Raw genomic sequence first — 20,905 nt, 5'->3', positions numbered from 1 at the left:
CTATCTAAAGACATCTTGCATGACTATTTCAAGGATATTTCTCCATCTGAGTAGTTGTGATGTCTGCCTCTTTCACAAAGCATTTCAAACACATTTTGGGAAAGTAATTGTTTTTTTAGGCAATATGGTAAACAGACAATGGAGAGAACCCATTTGAAAAGGTCATCTCCTCAGCTGTACATAAAGGGGAATCAAGATGAAACATGGGCACATGCAGGACAAGGAGCTGATCTGGGACAGCCAGCATGGCTTCACCAAGGGTAAATCATGCCTGAGCAATCTGGTGTCTTTCTATGGCGGAGTGATTGCATCAGTTGACAAGGTAAGACCAAATGATGTCGCCTACTTGGACTTCTGTAAGGCCTTTGACAAAGTCCCACATGATATCCTAATCTCTAAATTTGAAAGATATGGATTTGAAAGGTGGACCATCTGGTGGATAAGGACTTGGCTTGATGGCTGCACCCAGAGAGTAGTGGTCAATGGTTCTATGCCCAGGTGGATACTGCTGATGAGCAGTGTCCCTCAGGGGCCTGTCTTGGGACCGGTGTTTTTCTTCATCAGTGATATAGCCATAGCGCACCCTCAGCAGCTTTGCAGGTGATACCAAGCTGAGTGGTGCAGTTGATACACCAGAAGGAAGGGATGACATCCAGAGGGACCTGGACAAGCTTGAGAAGTGGGCCCATGTGAACCTAATGAGGTCCAAGTGCAAGGTGCTACACCTGGGCCAGGGCAATCCCAGACATGAGTACAGACTGTGAGAAGAACTCATCTGAGAGCAGCCCTGCAGAGAAGGGCTTGAGGGTTGTGGTGGATGAGAAGCTCGACATGAGCCAGCTGTGTGTGCTCGCAGCCCAGAAGGGCAAGTGTATCCTGGGCTGCATCACCAAAGGAGTGGCCAGCAGGTGGAGGGAGGTGATTTTCCCCCTCTGCTCTGTCCTCGTGAGGCCCCACCTGGAGTGCTGCATCCACGTCTGGGGCCCCCAGCACAAGAAGGATGTGGGGCTGTTAGAGCGGGTCCAGAGGAGGGCCACAAAGTTGATCAGAGGGCTGGAGCACCTCTCCTGTGAAGAAAGGCTGAGAGAGCTGGGGATGTTCATTCTGGAGAAGGCTCCGTGGAGACCTCATTGTGGCCTTTCAATACCTAAAGGTGTCTAATAAAAAAGATGGAGATGGACTCTTTATTCGGGTAGGTAATGATAGGACAAAGGGGAATGGTTTTAAACTAAAAGTGGATAAATTCAGACAAGACATTAGGAGGAAATTCTTCACTGTAAGGGTAGTGAGTAACACTGGAACAGGTTGCCCAGAGAATTTGTGGATGCCCCATCCTTGGAGGTGTTCATTGCCAGGCTGGATGGGTCCTTGGCCAACCTGATCTAGTGGGTGGCATCCCTGCCTATGACAGGGGGTTGGAACTAGATGATCTTTGAGGTCCCTTCCAACTGAGCCATTCTATGGGGAGCAGCAAGCGAATGGCCCCAAGCCATTTCTGTGCCATATTTCTAGGGATTCTCCCCTAGAAATCACTAATGTTCACTTGTCTAATTGGAAAGCTTTTAGAGGGCTTTATTTATTCATTCATAGCCCGGTGCAAGACAACAAAATATTCTAAAATCTTGAAATAACACCAGGAGAGGAAAAATAACACCCCCTTGGAGCTCAGATGAACTCTTAGGCATCCAGAGCCCTTGGTTCCAGTATGGATTTTATGAACATCCAAATACAGATATGTTAATATGCTATCGGCTGGCACTGTGGGGACATGTGCTCTGGAAACACATGGAAAAGACCACTCTGCCTGCAGCCACCAGCTGGTGAAGGCTGGATCCTGCCCACACCAACATGATTTCCCTGCCTATCTGCCCCATGCTGACAACTCCAGGATGGCCGATAACTCTTTCTCCACTGGACCTGCAGCGCCTCCACACATAAACAAACAAAGAAACAAACGCCTTTTTCATATTGCTTTTTGACAGCCTTTTTCCATTTACAACTTCATAGTAGGTGATGCCATTATTCTCCTACATGGAGAGTAGGCTTCCAGTGACCTTTTGGGAAGAAACTGCTAATGCAGGGCTCATTAATTTACTACTTCAGCAGTAGTTTACAAGTTCATCATAAAAGAGTCTGTTGAGCGCAGCCTGGTCTTAAAAGGCTCCTGCTTTAAATAAATTAAAACAAACAAACAAACAAACAACAACAACAACAAACTTTGCTACTTCCAGGCAAAGTATGCTACTTGTAAATACAGTATCATCTATAGCAAGGCATGTAAATGCGTATATTTTAAGAGAGAAAAATTTCGTTTGACTTCTTTAACTCGTGTAGTGCTTTAAGCCCTTAAAATGCATAGAATTATATACTTAGTGGCCTAAGATCCCCAAGAGCTAAAGGTTTAGCTGTAATTAAGTGGATCTGTCATTGGTTTTCTAATACCCCCATGTACTACCACACGGATGTTGAACAGCTGCTTGAGCTGCACAGATTTAGGCATCCTGAGATGTTTTCAATAGAGGCATCCCACTGTTTCTATATGAATCCTAATGGCAGCCATCCTTGCTGATGTTGGTGGTGTGCTGGGCACAGGTCTGATCCTGCAGCACTCGGTGTTCCTTACTCTGAGGAATGAACATGCTGTGAAATGACTTCAGATCCTTGGAGGAAAGATTTAAAGCCATCATGACAACAGGAGATACTTTTGAGTGCAAAAGGACACGAAAACTCACTTTCTGGAGGCAGTCAGACACTCCCCTGTCACTATTCCTCTATGAAAATGAAGGAAAAAAGGAAGAAACCATATTTCCCATGGCTGGATGTATTACATACAAAGGGAAGAAGAAAAAGATGACAGCATTTCTCCAGACAGCTGTTACAATTGTTCCTCTCACCTACAAACAGCTCCAATCCTGCAGCAGCCACCAGTAACTTCCAGCACAGGATTGCTTCAGTTCATAAGGGAGAGCACAAACCCCGCAGTCACAAGTGGGCAGCAGTTTTGTCCCAGGGATACACATTTACCTCCAATGCATATATTTTTAGATGAGATCTCTCTTAAAAGGGAGAACATGAAACAGAGATTCCTGAACCTGAGCACCTAGTGTCACACAGTGAATCATCACAAATAATTGAACCTGAAGACATCATGGAAATAAAGCTCTTAGCAAAACCCCACTTTCCAGATAGATAACTTGTCTTGCTTCCCTGCCACATTTGTGCTGTGTGTCTGCAGGAGGCAAAGGTCTCCGTGCTGTGCTAAATCAGCACCAACATGCCCAAAGATGGGTCTGAAATACAGCACCCCTCCTCCTCCTTTCTGGTTTCGCCACTTCCAAGCAAATCTGCAACATTCAGTCACTTGCAGCATACAAAGAAAGTGTGAACACCATTTAGCCCCAGTTGTCCTTCTCCATTTTCTTTTCTAATCGATAAACAACCTCCTGCCAATTCTTCCTCACAGATTAATTAAGGAGGTGTAATTAAACCTGATGCGGGGACAGTTCTGGCAGTATTGGAGTGAGAGCTTTTTTCTTCAGTATTTTAGTTCTTGAAGCTCGGTCCTTCAGAGAGAAAGAGGCTGTGCTGCCACTCTTGAGGAAGAGCGGTGAACAGCAGAGAGGAAGCAGTGCCTCAGCTGCAGAGAATAATCCCTGAAATTGAAAAATAGGCAACATAAGGCTCCTTTAAAACTCTTTGGAGTTTTAAACTGTTGGCTGGGTTTGCCCCTGGAAAACATGAATAGGCTGTGAAGGAGCTGGGAAGAGGAGAAAAGAGTGATGCTTCTTTTACTAAATCCACAGCACAGCTGCTGCACACAGGTAAGTGGTTAATTCTGTGACACTTGCACTAACCTTGTCCATAACATTTGTAAACAAAACACATTATAAACACATTTATAAAATGCGTGTTTCTTAAAGCAGCAACAGCATCTTTATTTTTCTTAAGGAAACCATCAATTAAAACCAAAGGATTTGCTATTGAGTGACAAGTGTCCCATGCCACAGCCTCTCCACGAGTTCTGTGGGCATCAGCACATTTTATCCATTGTTTGTGACACAAAAAAGCAAAGATAATTTTCTTCACAGTGCTCACCCACACAGAGACCTTGAACACCACTTTCACTTCTTAAATGGCCTGCACAAAATTAAAACTGTTGTTAAATAAAGGTGGGACTTACCTCCCTGACCACCCTCAGATGAGCTGCCAGAGAATAGGCACCACCAAAAGAGGTGATTATCCATGTTTTAGACCACAGGTCCAAAATACTCCAATTTAAAACCTCAGGGAAAAAAAAATGCCTTGACGTTTAATGCCATAAATCAAGATGTAAACAAATAATAGAGTTGAAAACATACTTTGACTCAGAGAGGAGCTGTTATAAAAAGGGAGACATTGAGTGGATCACTTGACTTTTCAGTCAGGTGGGACATGATGTATCTGTGGCCCAACTTTTGTCTCGATCTGACAAGACCCTGAGGATGTGAGAAAAAAATACATCAGGGAATGGGCAGAAAGTCATCACTCCACACTGAAGCAGACCAACAGCCTGCCATCTGCTCTCCTGGCAGAGCTGTGTGTGAGGAAGCAGTTGTGGTGCTGCCCGCCATCTTCCCTCACCATGAAGGAATGATTGAGGCGCTGCCCGCCATCTTCTCTCACCATGAGGGAATGATTGAGGTGCTGCCCGCCATCTTCTCTCACCATGAAGGAATGATTGAGGTGCTGCCCGCCATCTTCTCTGACCATGAGGGAATGATTGAGGTGCTGCCCGCCATCTTCTCTCACCATGAAGGAATGATTGAGGCGCTGCCCGCCATCTTCCCTCACCATGAGGGAATGATTGAGGTGCTGCCCGCCATCTTCTCTCACCATGAGGGAATGATTGAGGTGCTGCCCGCCATCTTCTCTCACCATGAGGGAATGATTGAGGTGCTGCCCGCCATCTTCTCTCACCATGAGGGAATGATTGAGGTGCTGCCCGCCATCTTCTCTCACCATGAAGGAATGATTGAGGCGCTGCCCTGAGGAGGCCATGAGGGAGCTGCCACCTCTCCCAGCACCAGGAGGCCTCCCTGGGGTGCTGCCGTGGCCAGAACAGATTTCAATGATTCTGCAATGCCCGTTCAGCCAGCTTCTTACTTCCCTCTCTGTGAAAGCAGTGTGAAGAAACTGCACAGACACTAAAATGGTGTCATCTGAATATTTATTCTTTGCTTTTGACATTTAGATCATAGCTAGTGATGGCAAAAAGCCCACAGAATTAATCTGAGTTAAAATTGGTCACTACAGTATGCCAAGCAGTGTCAAACAACCATTTTTTCAATTAAACCATTATAGCAAACACCATTCAACACAAAGAATGCACTTAATAAAAAATAAAATGGAAGTTATACCCTTTGACATGAGTCCATTCACTTTTTAATGACTTAAGGTAGAAATCAGCTATTTAGGTCTACAGTGAGGTTAGTGTAAGCGGTAGAAAATTGGGAAAATGTTACAACAATCATCTCAACAATCACTTTCAGCTCAGCTGTCAACCGAAGACACTTTTGGCTGGTTCATCTTTAGGTTTCTCAAAGACTGTTTCACCTCCAGTCCGATCTCGGCTGAATATGGAAGGTGCTGCAGAGCCCATTTGTTCTTGGAAAAGAAAACCGCGAGAGGAGGCAATCAGTGAATCAGTTAGCATTGGTGTTACTGCAGCTAAAACATATAAACATTTGATAATTATTTCATCAGTCCATCAACTTCCCAAACAGTAAAACACAGCACTCTCTTTCCAAGCACAGGGCAGCTTCCAGCATCTGTAGGTGGTCATCAAGACTGACCACCCCAAGTCCCTGCAGGTGCTTAAAAACCTACTGTGAGGTTCAGGATATCACCCTGAAAAGGAGTTGAAATTCATAATTTTTCCTTGTACCCTCCCACTATTGATGGAAAAGCCAAAAAAAACCAGAGCACCAGGAGCATTCAGTGCGAGCACCCACTCTCTTCTCTCTCACCTTCTGTCCTTTATTCCCCCCAGCACGTGTTTCATCTCAAACACATAAATTTGTACACCTGAGAGGCCCTAGTCGATGACCAAACATCCAGGTCTTCAACTTTGGCAACCGCTCTGACTGTGGGACCAGGATTTGTTTTGAACTCTGGCTCAGAAGGCAAAGTCAGAGCTCTCCCTCCCACTTTGTCCAGACAGGGAGAAAAAATCACTTGAAGCAGAGCCCTGTTGGCACCTATGGATGCCAACAAGATGATGGATTCAAGGATTCTGTGCAGCCAGGCCAGGGGATGTGAGAGCATTGCCTGCTGCTGTTTCTGGGGTGCACTCTTTCACTGAAGATAACAATTAAGTCCATGCTTTACTTTGTAAGGTTTCTTATTATTTCCATCAAGGAGAAGAGACTTACCACACTGCTTCATGACTTGGTAGGTTTTAGATTTAATTTCCTGGTTTTTGGAAAGATTTCCTCTAGCTCCTTTGAGATCTTCTTCCTTCACTGGAGGACGCTTCTTTTTCACAGGGGCTGGCTACGAAACAAAAGTATTGCCACTCATCAGTATTTCATGTTTAGAAACATAGGGAACAAAGAGGTCTGAACCTAACGGCTACAACATACAGAGTTGCTAATTCTGTATTCCACCTATTGCAACTCTGAGAATAAACACTCGGCTACTCCAGATCTCTACACAACCACAACTCCACATCAGGGCAGGATTTCATTACCTTTCCCAAAATCTGTTGCCACCATTCCGGTTCTAAATATGTCTTCTGATTGCCCAGCCTTTGAAAGAGACAGGGCAGATGCCTGCCTGGTCCTTTTGCAAATAAAGACCAAGATAGATTGGTAATTAAAGAATTTGTCCAATGTTCAGGGAAAACAAACAAGCAAACAAAAAAAAAAAAACATAAAAAAAAAACCCACACCAAAACCAAACCTACTTCATTGCTAAGTTATGCTCAGCCACTGTCTACCACTACATCAGAATCTCTCTGACTGATTTCCTAAAGAAGTCCAGTTTGATCTAGCTGGAATAAACTTAAGACTTGGCCCATAGTTATTGATTTAAATTTAGGGAACAAAAGTATCTCAGCACTCAAAGGGGTTTTTGACAAGCACCTACTGAACACATTCTGGACTCAGAATCTGGAGAAGGAACAGGAAACCCAATACAGAAATAGAGGCATCATCAGGTGGTACACTAGAATGTCCAAGTATTAACCCGTTTACAGTTTGCTAGAAGAAAATCAGAAAAAGATGGAAGAACATCCCTACCTTTAAATCAGCACTTCAAAGTTGAACACTACATCAATCAGCACTATTAATATTCCCCTCTTCATTTTACTATTTTCAAGGACTGGGTGCCAAGGTCCCACCAGGAAGACCTCACGGTGGGGTGCAGGGGGATCGGATTCACCACCCTCAACAGGAGATGGGATTATAAAGAAGATGTTATGTGGGCATTCCAACGTTAATGTATTTATTTATCAGTGAGAAACTTCTCTGCCCATCGCTACATATGCAGGGCTCCTGATTTGGGTTTTGGCAGCGGTGGAGCCCGGTTGTACATTCCTGGGCTGCTGCCTGTAAAGCTAAAAATGGTTGTGGAGGGGAACAAATCCCCAAGGCCTGCAAAGGGCTTGATCAGTGAGTCCCGGGGGGTTTGCAGAGACAGCACATGCATGCCAGGCTGCATTGGAGACTTCGGCATAGTTCCGTCTGGCTATAAACTCCCAGGAACGCTCGGAATAGCTCGCTGTCAATCCCATCTACATGTGTTGTGGGAAACAAAACACTCATAAGATCTCTGGGAAAAACACTATACGAGTATCCAAAGAAAGCAAGAGCTGAGAGCAAACTCTCCAAAATTCACAGCAACTTTTGATGGGTTAGCTGGTGAACCAAATAGCTCCATAGCCAGCATTTCATTTGTCCATCTGTAACAAGAACTGGCTGGTGATGGGTCTTTGGCATAGTCCACAGGAAACAAATGTGTTGGTTCCAATGCAGAAAAGGGAAAAAATACCTCATTTTGTTAGCAGGAATATGAAATCTGCTGACGTCCTTCGCCTGTTGTTGGCAAGAGACAGTAACTGTGAGGCTTCTTTCCATCAGGACAAGGGAATTCTTGGGGACAGACGGTAGGAAAAGGAGGCACTCGATATGCACTGAGACACAGGCAGGCTGAGCAGAGCTGTTGAATTCCACTCAGCTTTAAAGTAAAACCTCTTATGCTTTGATTACAGCTGGATTTTCCAACAGGATTGTCTGTGGATTAGCTGTCTCCCAGCTAAAAAGCAACAGTGCCACACAGAAAGGTGACCACGAGCCACAGAGGCAAGTGCCAGTCTTGCCAGCAGCACCAGTAGCTGCTGGTGTTGGAGCCACACGACTGTTCATTACTACCGACACAAGCACATTTGTAAGCAGGGTTTGCCAGCAGCCATCCCCAGCCAGCACAGCAGTCCTGCCTGGCCTTTATCTCCTCCTGTCCCAACTCAGTGTTGGTTTATGAGACATGCAATGTTGTTTTTAAGTCTCTTTTTCTTTGGAGTAAAGAAAATAAGCAGAACCATGCTACTCTGTGTGGCTGAAGGATTATGCTCCACTGCCCATCCTACGTTCTCTATCTCACCCACCACACAAAACCCTTGCTATGGGGGGAACCCTGACAGGTACATGTAGCTTGGGCTGAAAACATAGCACTTATGTGAAAAACTCAACATTTCTGAGCTAGTTTTAAGATCGCTTTGAAACATGGAATATTGGGGAACACAGTAAAGAAAAACTACTGATTGAACTACAAGATGAACACAAAAACGTGTAGTGCAAAATTTCCATCTCAAGTGGTGTATAACAGCTACAGTTTTCAGTCACACTTTCTTTTCTTGCATGTTAATAAATTAAGCTTTCCTTTACATAGCAGCACATTCAGTCTAGACACATCTTTTCAAACTACTGTCAAAATTTCAAATAATTGGCTGAGACAGTGTGTTGGAAAAGCAGAAAACCTTCAGTAAAACAGCCCAAAATGGAGCAGTGGAAATGCTTTTTTCCTTCCTACAGAAACAAAGTACTTAAGGTTAAAAAAAAAAAAAGAATATTTAAAAACTCAGTTAACCATGTAGAGAGCAGCTGCTTTCCTTCTCCATATAATAATTGCTCTTAAAACCTTATTTGTTAAACTATATAAATAAAGTGGTTTAAAATATTTCAATGTAATCAAACAATCCAAGTAGATGAGACAATTCACCGCTTAACAAGAATAACCTGCTAATAAGATATTTCGAGCAAATCATCTAAAACAAGTACAGATTTGTCAGGTAACCTGCTCGAACGAGAGCCAGCCCAGCACAATGCCCCCATACCTGTGACATAACTGCAGCGCTCACTCGCCTGAAAGCCTTTCCGAGGTAGTTTCCCGGCTTTGATTAAATCCAGCCTGTGCACTGTGTGTGTGCTTGTTTTTTTCCTCTCAGCTTATATAGAGCATTAACGTGAAGTCATTAGCTGGGTCACTTTCCCAAACCAGATCCCAGGATGATTCAGGTTGACACAGGCTGTTGTTGAAAGGTTTATTCTTAGCTATGACTAGGGCTGGCAGGATTTGCCGCGCTGTGTGCCTGGGGACAGATGAAGTTCAGGAGTGACGAGAGCAGACAGCTGTGGCAGTGAGACCGCGGGGAAGCCCAATCCACAGCAAAAACAACTTCCAGGGGAGTCCACTGGGGCTCTACTTATAACTTTAAAAGGCGAAAGTTTGCTACAGACACAAAATTGACTCTGAATTCTCTTGATAGGAAAAAAAAAAAAAAAAGTCTTGTTTGTTCATTCCCAGCATAAGAAAATACGCTTTCCGCAAAGTTTATATAAACCTAACATCAAAAGCATTACACTGCGCCTTAATTCTCTTTTGCACAGGAACCAGTGTTTTGGAGTTAATGAGATAGGATATAGTTTTACCCTTACAATCTTATTCCTGAGCTCACTCTGATGCCAGCTGGCTCTTACACACTTCAGAGAGTAAAATCACTTTCTGTTTACAGCAGGATTAGTAAATTTAACCAGTTCATCTGTCGTACATATAGGAGTGGATTATTCACACATGAATAAATTCAGTTTTCCCTACTGTATGTGCTGGCAATAGTAAAACCTTCTCCAAAACTTTTAAGATTTGTTCCCAAGCTAATTTTTAATTAAATAGAAAAAAGAAAGTCTTACGCATGAGTTGTAATTTTTATTACCAGGAGAGGGTTGGGTGGGGAGCTGTTTCCCCCCTTATATATATATATATATAACATTAATTCTTTGCATCATGCATACTACTACTACTATTACTACTACTACGCTTCTGTGACTATGCTTGACACTTAGAAAGCACCAAGACTCCAGCCAGGTATTTCAGCATGGGAAAGGTGGACTTGGCATAACTCCTGACATCTTTTATCAGGAATGGTGACTGCTGTAGTGACAGAAATCTTCCCCAGCCTTTTCTCAGGCTCTGCCTGTGATTTGTTTAGGCTACAGAGAGACACAGGAAGTAAAATAAAATTGGCATTTTTTTTCATTATGAAAACATTGCATCAGTGCCACAGCATAGGCAAACTGCAATCAAGACCGGGATTTGTCAGTTGTGAACTATCCCCCATATCTGTGGGTCCATTTTACCTGTAAATGAACTCTCTCCAGGCCCGAGATGATGCCTTCTTTTATGTGTCTGTGGAGCAATCATTTGTAAGTTAAGCAGCATTTTGGATGCTATGTACTTAACCATTCCTAATGTTAAATTTCTATTTCAAATCCACAGCTTAGTAAAATGGAGGAAAAGTTTCCGTGAAATGACAGTACCTTTTGTAAGACTACCAGAGTGGAAAGAAAAACCATCAGGTTTGCTGAAAACATTTCTTCCATGGGGATTGGTGCTGAGGCATCCGGAGAGGGAGGCAGCACATCCTGAATTTTTGCTAAGGTGTTTAGCACAGCTTGGGCAAATCCTTTTTCTTTGCTTTAATTGTACATTTCTTAAACCAAAGATGAGGAACAATCATGATTGTTTCTTCTTATGGAGCGTGGGCTAATTTTTCTTAACAAGAAAACCCAACCTAAATCTCCCATTACTACCTTTTCTAAGTAGGAATCCTGCTCACCTGGCTGAAGCCCTGTGATCTTTTGAGTAGGACAAGAGTGACAAAAAAAAGCTCATCCATTTCATGGTGGCTATTAAGCTAACTCTCTTTCATTTTCCTCTGCAGTTTGAAGTGTGTAAAACTCCTTTGGTGAAGAACGGTTAGGATGAAAATTTGGTGATGACAGTGGGGAATTTAGTAAATGTACATATCTGACCACTGCGATTTCCACAAGACAGGAGGGATCTTACAGCAGATGTGACTTCTCCAGGAACCTGCTTACTCAGTGGACTGCCAAGCTCAACAGGGTGAAGATTATTCTTTGACTTCCCTTTAAGGAGGTGGTGGGTATGGGGATAGCGCTGCCTGTGTGTAGTAAGTGATAAGTAATGAAAGTAACGCACAAACAGAAGAGAGGAATAACTGAGGTAGTTGTGAATTGATACTGTGCAGGCCCAGCCCAGACGACAAACCAATCTGCTTCTGCCCAGATAGAAGTGGTGAAACCAGCAGAAGCCCACTGATAACAGGATTTCTGCTCTATTTTGGCATGAAGGTGTGACCTACCTTTATGGTTCAGGTTACAGCTTCACGGCAAGGCAGTTCTCCTTCTTGATAGCCCTCCTAATTCCTTCAGCACTTTGGGAAATAGATGCTAGACACTTCAGCTAGGGAACAAGACACCTGAAGAGTAAGACAGCATCTTTATAGCCTCCAAAACCAGGCGGGATGGGAAGCAAGCTTGGGCTATGCTCATTTTGTTGGATATAACCAGAGAAGTGCAAGTGTTTGCTGCAGCACCCTTTGGTAAGCAGAGACAACTCTGCACTACACAGCGTGTAGGAGTGATGTCTTCTTCAGACAGCACTACTTCTCCTCTTCTCATTTTGCTTTGTGAAGTAGTGGTGATGGAAGTCAGCAGGGCGACGTTGCCCATCTCCAGCATGTTGCCCTCTGGAGATGGGGTACAGAGAGGCTACTTGGTCCTACAACCAGACAGTCCCACACAGCCCGTCTGTCTCACAAGGAGAGACTATGTGAGTTTTGTGATACACGGCGCTTCACCAGCTTCTCAACAGGACCCTCAGACACCTTCCTTCATTTCTACTACCTGCTGCAAACACAACAGAAGGGGGAGAGATGATAAGATAGGGTAACAAGTTATTGCATTAGGCTAAGACCCTGCCAAGGGGCAGGATACTGGAGGTAAATTCAGACATTTTCAAGTTCACACATTTTTGTGGCCAATGACCAAAAGGTCTGGCTTTGCTTCAAAAGCAGAAAGCAGGCTGTGATTATCAGCTGTATGGTACAGCACCTTAACAAAGTCCTACATTCCAGAGGGCTTCGGGTCTATGTTCTGCAACTTCAGCAGTTCTCAGGGTGCACATCCAGGGTTTTCTATTGCAAATACAGATGGTTATTCTCCATGTGTGCACACACTGAGGGCAAAAACTCTCCTCAGGGCACAGATTTGAACTTGCAATGGCTCTTATAGTTGTAAAAAATATTTGCTTTCTAAGAATAACAGTCCTTCCTAAGAAATGAGACTTAACTACTAAAGGACAAGAATATACGGAAATTAATACTGACATGGGAGTGCAAAAAATTGAATCCGCAGTTCCAAGGTTAAACTCTGCTAGCAAAACCAGATGCCTGCAACAGCATATTATAAACACTCAAACATGCTCACTTTTAAACAGAAGGAGCATAAAACAAGTGTACAAATCTGTAATAAGTCAAACTTTATTGTAAACCATTATACAATGTAATTACATCAGATACCCTTAGAAGTTTACGGTAACACTACTGATTAAACAATATGGTCCAAACAGAGGGCAGCAGAATACAGCTTGTTGGTTTTGCTCACACAGGCTCTACTCTGAATTTACTTACAAACCAACCCAACATTCAGTTTGAGACAGATACCCACGCAAAGACAGAAACACCTACAAAAGAGTCCCTTTTTTAAAGATACTGCAGTTTTACTTTGTAAAACCATAGTAGTCATTTTCAGTAATTGAACTGGAAACTTTAAATACATAAAAAAAGTTTGCACGCCTATGCTGTAGATCTACTCTGACTTGATGTGGCTCTTTCATTACTGGTTTCTCCTGCAAAAAGCACAGCAAAGTTGCAAACATGGGTTAGTCAAGCACAGTGGCAGAAATTCCTTGTGATGCTCAGCTCTCAGTGGAGCTGCGAGCCCGCTCCTCCCTCCCCAGGCGCAGCTGGAATCTGTTGGAGGGGATCACTTTGCATTGCTCTAATTTGCAACTCAATTTCTGAGTTTTCCCTGAAGAAAAGCTATTGTACATTTTAGTTAGCAACATTAATATACAGCATTTATCTACTTAAAGTAAGACAAGGGGACCTGAACATATCAAAGCCAGAACTTGGAAACCACGTATTAGACGACACCAGTGTTTTAAATTTATGCAAATGTGTCACAGGTCAGATAATAGACACAGTTAATACATTTAGGTTGACCATTCGTGGTAAACTCCGTTTGCACCAATGCTTCTGCATTTCTTCGGTAAGTTACAATCCCTTTCTCTTACTTTGGCGTATACTACATAGCTTATTTTCATTAAACAATCACATTTTTTAAGCACAGCCTGAAGTAAACCTTTGCTATGAGTTGTCCTGAAGTCCCTTTACCAGGCATTAACTCAGAGCACCAATCTGAGCATAAATGCAAATGTTGTTGTGCCGCATTATTATTATTACTGGATCAACTCTTGATGAAAAATTTATTTCAGCCTGCAGTGCCACTACATTTCATTGAGCAGTAAGACATAGTGAAGCACTAGGCACATACTTCCTTCTCACACACACACAAGCTCTTCTGACTAGAGCATGTAATCTTGTACCTACTGCGAGAATTCCAATTCTTACCTTACAAAAAGGGAAATTGCCAATTTTACATTTTCCATTTCTCTTCCATATGATAACAGAAAATGAAAAAAAACAGTTTTGTTATTTGACTAAGGTTGGGAATAAATTTTGTATACTTTAGTAGAGAAAGTTAGAATTGTTTTTTCCCTCTGAAGATATACTCCTCCTTTTACTACTGTGGTATTTAAAATATTTGACTTCTGTCTCTTTGGCTCATAGTGCTTTACTATGTCATCTTGCTAGGCATACCAAAATCTCGAACCAAGTGACATTTAAGCACTTAAGACAGAAAAAAAATAAGTATTTGTATACCTTTGCTATAACCACCTTCAAGAAACTGCTCCATAGTGCTTTATACTGTTTTGTACTTGGTCAGTAAGTTTGAGGTCTGCTCAAAACAAATATTTTACATGATTAAGGCCATAATTTTATACTGACATTTCACAGACTAAACATGAGACTAGAAATAGAAATCATTTCAATAATTTAAGTAATTATAGAAGAGGAGGGAAAAGGAAGATAAAATGAAAGCTTGTACAGTTAAATTTGTGTGCGCTGCTCAGTTGACGAGGATAGCAATGACTGTGCAGTGGTATGTAGCACATGTTAAATACTTTTATTTCACTATCTGAAATAGAACAAATCCTATGCTAAAAAATAAACACTGACATTTGCAACAAGAGCCAGCTCTAGCTCTTAAATCCCTTTGGAACAGTGAGCTGTATGAGAATGAATTCCTTTAAATGAAAATGAATTCCTTTAAATACTGTGCTTTTGGAGATATGAGCCTGCCCAACAGTCAACAATCAAGAGAAGATGCTAGTCACACAATCAATGAAAAAAAAACAAAGAAAACTAAAACAGAGGCAACACCGATTAGAGACATTTTCCCCAGCCCCCTACCCCCACTTCAGAATAACTCAATTAAGCTTCCATTGTCATTAGTTTCTAGATTTAGTCTAAAAGAAACACTAGTATTTAAACTTATTGCAGTTATTACATTTCAGTGCACAGTAACAGAGGTCAGTGGCTCAACTAAACTTGCAAACGTTAGGTTTGGTAAAATGTCCCTTTTAGTCAGCCGGATCCGCCGAGGTGTACCTGAAGTCTCAGAACATTGTGTTCACCTCAGCAGCCAAGCGGTGAAAAGGAATGCTGGAATAGTGAAAAGAAGTAAGGGAGCGCACAGTTCAGTATTTACTAAGGCCCAAGAACCCCATTTAAGTGGCCTGGATAATAAATCACATTAAGACCTAGTAAATCTATAAAAATGTAAAAAATCTTAAAAAGTTCTGAGCAGTTTTCTGATGAAACTGTTTGGTTTAAGGCTTGGAACATTTCTGATGTCTAGATTGTAAAACAGATCTGCAATTTATTTCTGTTGTCACCTCTTCGACACACCGCCTTGTCCTGCACAAGGTTTAGCTACGTAAGGAAAGCTGTCAGAAACAATCATTTAGAAAATTCGCAAAGCAAAAGGATGTAACTGAAAACATATCTGCAGGGTTTTAAAGCAGCACATGTTGACAATTATTAGAAGACAGACACTGAAAACTGCAGAAATTCTGTAGTGACTGTATTATACCTCTCTTTTTTAAAAATACTAAAGAATAATCAGACTTAAAGGAAATTAAACAGAAGAAACCCATTTTTAAGCACATTAAACAGAAGATTGCTTTTTCAACAAAATCAAGTATGGGACAGAATTATTCACAATACTGTAGCACAGCTCCTCCAATCAGATCAAGGTCCTGGATGGCAGGCCCTATACAAGGAAAAGTGAAAGAAACGTTCCATCTCTCTTGCATTATACGAGAGGTACACATAACAGACTTAGAGAAACAAAAATAATTACAGTCATCCATAGATATATTCATTTCACAAATAAGTAACCTATCACAACAGATTTTCATTATACACTAAAGTGCACATTTGTCAAATATGCAAACAACACCTCCTATTAAAAAAAGGTACTTTCAAATTATGTGGTCAAAAGCACACTTAGGACTGCATTTTTAGTGATATTTGGTGACTTCAGCAGTGACAGAGAGCCTTTCCCTTTGCAACCTCTTTGTCTTAAACCAGGACACAAGGATAAAATGATTTTCACTACAAATCTTATGACCTTTTCTGCACAAAAAAGGGAACTGCACCCTTTTCTCTGACAAAGAGAATCTTTAAATACAACTGTATGAAAATATAACTTAAATATAAAATAGTCAAATAGATTTGAGGAGACTTGGAAAAAATCTTTGTTCCACCTATTAGTTCCATAGGTACCTGGTAGCAAGTAAACATTTGTACTTAAAAAAATAACATTAAGTTACAGCTTGTAACCATAAACTATTCTGCTCTAGGAATTATGCTGCAAAAGCCAGTTTTAGTAATAAAACACACTAACTTAGTTGATTCAGATGCCTTTTTGAGAACATCTCACAATGTATCATTCACTAACCATAAATGAAAGATCGCTGTATCTGTTTTCTATGATCTTCTCTGAAATGTCAGATACAAATCACCTCAGTGACTAGTCCTTAACAACGCTGTTTTCACATATGATGAAAAGACATTCTTGCATAATTGGTCAGTGTGTCTGTAGTGCAACTGAACTGCAAGTCTTCCAAATGCTTGCATTATGTTGGTAGACCTTGCTTTTAAGTCAGTTTGTATGAAAAGGGAGATGCAATTGCAACATTAAAACCCACTGACTGAGGAGTTTTTGCCATGAAACCTGCAAATACACAGGTCAGGGAATGTGTCATACAGGCAGACCGAAACGATGCTTCTTTTTCTTAATGGACTTTAAGTTGGTCAGTCTACGCAGGTCCTCTTCAGCATCTGATTCCTCCATCTCATCGTCTGCTGAAATGAGGATCTAAAAACAAATTACAGATTCTGAGTAACATGGATCAAAGTCACAGTCTTCCCTCATTCTACTTTTAACTTACTATTTTTTATCCTTGCAAAGGACCTTAGTATTTGCTCTAGAAAGAGCTTACAGAACATAATTTGGATTTACTGCCAGTTCTATCGAAGAACTGCATTCTGTCATGCACCCTACTGGAACCTCAAGTAAGCAAGCACCTCAAAGAAGGATGCATGCAAATTAATCTCTACTACAATCACAGACTCTTAACCTAGAGATTTGATTCCAGCACCTCCAGAACAGTGGGGGCAGCTTGCTGTTAAGGTGGAAGGGAATACATAAGCTCCCCACCAACATTTGCAATATGATAGTCATTATATTAAAAAACAAAACATACAGGCAGCACTGCCTAGAATGCAGAAAATTGACTAAACGCATCAACTGACTAAAGCAAAAAACTTACCTTCAGAGATACTGCCCATCCTCCAGGCAAGCTATACTAAATAATATTAAGTGGGCACTTTTAAAAAGTTATTTGCAAGAGCAAAGACAAATACTTCTACAAAAATCAGGCCAATTGCCTCCTCCAACTTCCTCTCACTTTAAGCCGTTAACCTGTCTTCAAATTAGAATGGTCTGTTAGCTTCGTACTCTACGTGGGATCTGTAGAAGTATTTGTAACACAGTTCGTCTGTGACATTTACATATATTATGTCTTCCCGCTCATTTGAAAGGAAAATAACTAACCTGTGAGTGGTGCAACAATAACTTTTCTTAACTGGTTTTCAATTGCAAACACTAGGAACCACTGTTAGAGGTACATGCAAAGAATATCAAAACCGAGTTGAAAATGTTACAGTCAAATCAATAGCATGAGGGATGAACTGGATTGACATTGCATTAATTGCAGTAATGAACTCTACATACTTCTGACTCTGACTCTTCATGTGATGCTGCTCTCCTATATCGAACTTTACTTCCATTTCTTGAATCTTGTCCTGCTTCCTTTTCTTCAAGTTTAGCTTTTGTCTTCCCTTTCTTCATAAGAAAATTATCTACTACCCAGAACATTAATGCCTGGTGAAGAGAAAGAGGAAGGTGACAGTTCAGTTTTCCTCAGATTAGCATATGTTTGTTCGGTCAGCATTTGGACAGAGTTAGGAAAGCTTAAAAATAATTCTGAATTGGCCAAAAAGGTTAAGTTTTGTACAGGCATATACTCCCACGGCTTATTATACACCGCATAAATGCTCTAGAACACATCCACTTTATTCCTTTGCAGAAGAGGAGAGAATAAGGAAAACAGTTGCTGTTCAGAGTGATCATACATTAACTCTTTGTATAGAAATGTGAATGGCTTAGGCAGGCATCTTATTGCAACAAACTTTCAGTTTGCAATGATAAAATCCATGCTTGAACAAATTAATGAAAGCAAAAGCTGCCAGCAGGTATTACATGCGAAGATACCATCTCTGACTCTTGTTCCTAAATCTCAGATTGCTGGAAGGGTATTCTTTGGGAAGGCTGATTACACGCTTCCATTTCCTTTCACTCCTGCATAGGCCAGCCACTATCAGCTGTCATCAGACACAGGATACTTCACAGTACAGCCATCCTTAGCCCAACTGTTTCCCAAAGCAAATTTCATTGTCATTTCATAATCTCTATGTCACTATTTCAGTATTACATTCAATCTACTGAAGTCATCAGCCCAAAAGGGTCAATGAAGCATTTCTACACCTCTTCTCAGCCTGGTTACTTAGCTCAGTACAGGTTTCAGCTAAGAATAATCTACATATCCAGGCATTTTCTCCATTCTTTAACACCCTTCCTTTTAAAAAATTAAAATAACTTAAACATCGAGGTACGTTGTGCTATATGTTTAAGGATTAACATTTAAGTATTAATGTTATTTAACTATCATATGGGAGAAAAATACAAGTAAACGTCTCACAGAAGCATGCAAGTTGTACTAACATTAACAAAGAAGGGAACTATCAACATGACGATAGCCAACTCCAACTGGGGGTTCTCTATAGGATTCAATAAAGCTACCTGTGAAAAGAAAAGGATTAAATTCAGATCATGGCAGCACGTGCTCACAACTGGATTAGTAAGTGCAATTATTTTTGTACTCGCTAACACTATAGAAATAATTCATGTGAACCAAACAAGGACAGCTTTGTATAAAAAGGAAAATATTTAGGACAGCTTATAAATCACCACAGATAAGTAAGCGGGGGTGGCAAGAAACTTATCTCTGTCGTTTTTGTTTATAGAAGTCTGAAGAGATGCATTCAAACCATCTTGGCCATTTTAGAGCTGTATGCTCTCAAGGAACATGTTTTTAAGTTTTATCTTAAGAAAATTCAAGAAGACCAGAGCTTTACAAAATACACAGTAAGGAAAAGATTCAGAGTTCCCAAATTAGTCCAGACCGTATAATAGGAACTAACTGGTTTTAATGCGCTATAGTACTGCACCCCATCACTTTTGAGGATTAAGTTACACAGATGCTAAAATAAATATTTATCCAGTCATTAGCAATTGGCTTCACTAATCCACTGCAACTTACTAAAAGCCTACAATTTAGGTTTACCAACAAAACCGTGCAAAGGAAATTTAAAATACTACAGAAAGCAAAACAAAACAGCTTTGAATAAGGGTTAAGAAAATGAGAAAAGGAGAAAACACTAGCTTCAAGAGCACTCAGACAAGTAGATAGAATAAAATTTTATTTGTTCTAATTTATATATATATATATATATATATATTCCTGGCAATGAATGACAGAAAGCCTATTTAACAGTAGACTAATTAAGGTACAGGAACATACTGCTCCCAGAATTAAATGGCATTGACTGTAGTCTGTTATGATGGACAAGTTAACCAAATAAACACTGGAACATTAGAAATCTATGCTTTACGGCTTCCACCTGAAATTCATTTGTAAGATGCTGTAAAAAACACAAACCTCCTTCCATTGAGGTATCAGAAGCACTATAATGATGACGGTTTTCTCAAACGTCATAATCATGATGTACAGAGCGCACTGCCCCACCCAGGCACTGCACTGCAGTGGGTCACCTGCAAAAAGGAAGAAAGGTTCAGGAGATGCGTATGCTTCATTTTACTTCACAGCAAACATTTCAGAAACGCAGTATTTGAGGAAGGGCAACTATATCCCCTCACAGTGCCTTCCACTATTTCCTTAGTGCTGTTCCTTCCCCTCCCTCAGCCTCACCCCAAATTTCAAAAAGTATCAGTTAGAAACTGAAAATACCCGGACTTCGTCCGATTCAGTGGTGCCTGCTTATGTGCTGTTTTACCTAATCTGATGATGAGTTAGATATAGTTGCGTTACCTTTATTTCTCACAAAACTGTTCTTTTTTCTCCTCTATTACAAAACATTGAATTTCCTAGAAGGGAAAAACTTAAAACAAGCATGGCTGAGGAGAAGCATCTTTCCCTTCACTACTACTTTAAATAGAAACACGAGGATTTCTGCCATTCTCCCTAGGCTACCTTAAACATATCTTTTGTCTCTACAAATTTGGCTGCTGTAACTAACCAATCTTAACTGCGGCAACAGGTACAAGCACCGATATGAAAAAATTAATTGAATAAGAAGTTAATTAAGATCACATTTTCATTTCAGTCTTGAAAGGGTTTGAAACTCTGCTGCACCCCATTAGAACGTGGCAGAGTGAAAACCTGAGTGCGCTGTTATCTGCCAACAGAACGAAGACCATCTTAGACAAATATTTGAACAGGAAAACTCTGTAAACTATTAGATTCCATGAAAGCAAGGAGAGAGAAAAAAAAAAAAAAAAGGAAAAGAGAGGAACGGTACGCCTAGCAGCTCTGCAGGGGAGCTTAGAGCAGCACTTCGCTGGAAACGAAAAGGAAGCTTTGGCAGGGGCTGTTAGCTCTTTAGACTTCCCAGCAGCCTTCTGCATCATCTTCAAACGCAGCTTAGAACTCTTCAGCCTGGGGATGAACAATGTGCAAT

The 20,905-nt window shown here is 41.1% G+C and overlaps 1 protein-coding gene across 3 annotated transcripts in view; it reads right to left on the bottom strand.

Moving 5' to 3' along the window:
* Window positions 1-5,189: 5,189 nt before the first annotated feature.
* LOC106042798 (musculoskeletal embryonic nuclear protein 1) overlaps window positions 5,190-20,905 on the bottom strand; it is a 40,179-nt gene continuing 24,463 nt past the window's right edge. The window contains exons 5-11 of one of the 3 annotated variants that reach the window (XM_067003441.1): window positions 19,867-19,979; window positions 18,870-18,947; window positions 17,820-17,969; window positions 16,791-16,901; window positions 7,571-7,586; window positions 6,411-6,527; window positions 5,190-5,643 (exon numbers count right to left, since the gene is read on the bottom strand). In XM_067003441.1, the coding sequence (XP_066859542.1) occupies window positions 5,537-5,643; window positions 6,411-6,527; window positions 7,571-7,586; window positions 16,791-16,901; window positions 17,820-17,969; window positions 18,870-18,947; window positions 19,867-19,979 (692 nt within the window). In that variant the 3' untranslated portion in view covers window positions 5,190-5,536. Of the gene's footprint in view, window positions 5,644-6,410; window positions 6,532-7,121; window positions 7,239-7,570; window positions 7,587-9,370; window positions 16,902-17,819; window positions 17,970-18,869; window positions 18,948-19,866; window positions 19,980-20,905 lie in introns of those variants that run through there. The other 2 variants (XR_010834021.1, XM_013191953.3) reach the window with 2 other exon arrangements.

The sequence above is a fragment of the Anser cygnoides genome, chromosome 10 (genome assembly GCF_040182565.1).
Source record: "Anser cygnoides isolate HZ-2024a breed goose chromosome 10, Taihu_goose_T2T_genome, whole genome shotgun sequence".
NCBI classification, from domain to species: domain Eukaryota; kingdom Metazoa; phylum Chordata; class Aves; order Anseriformes; family Anatidae; genus Anser; species Anser cygnoides.
This window is presented reverse-complemented; position numbering and strand designations above follow the sequence as displayed.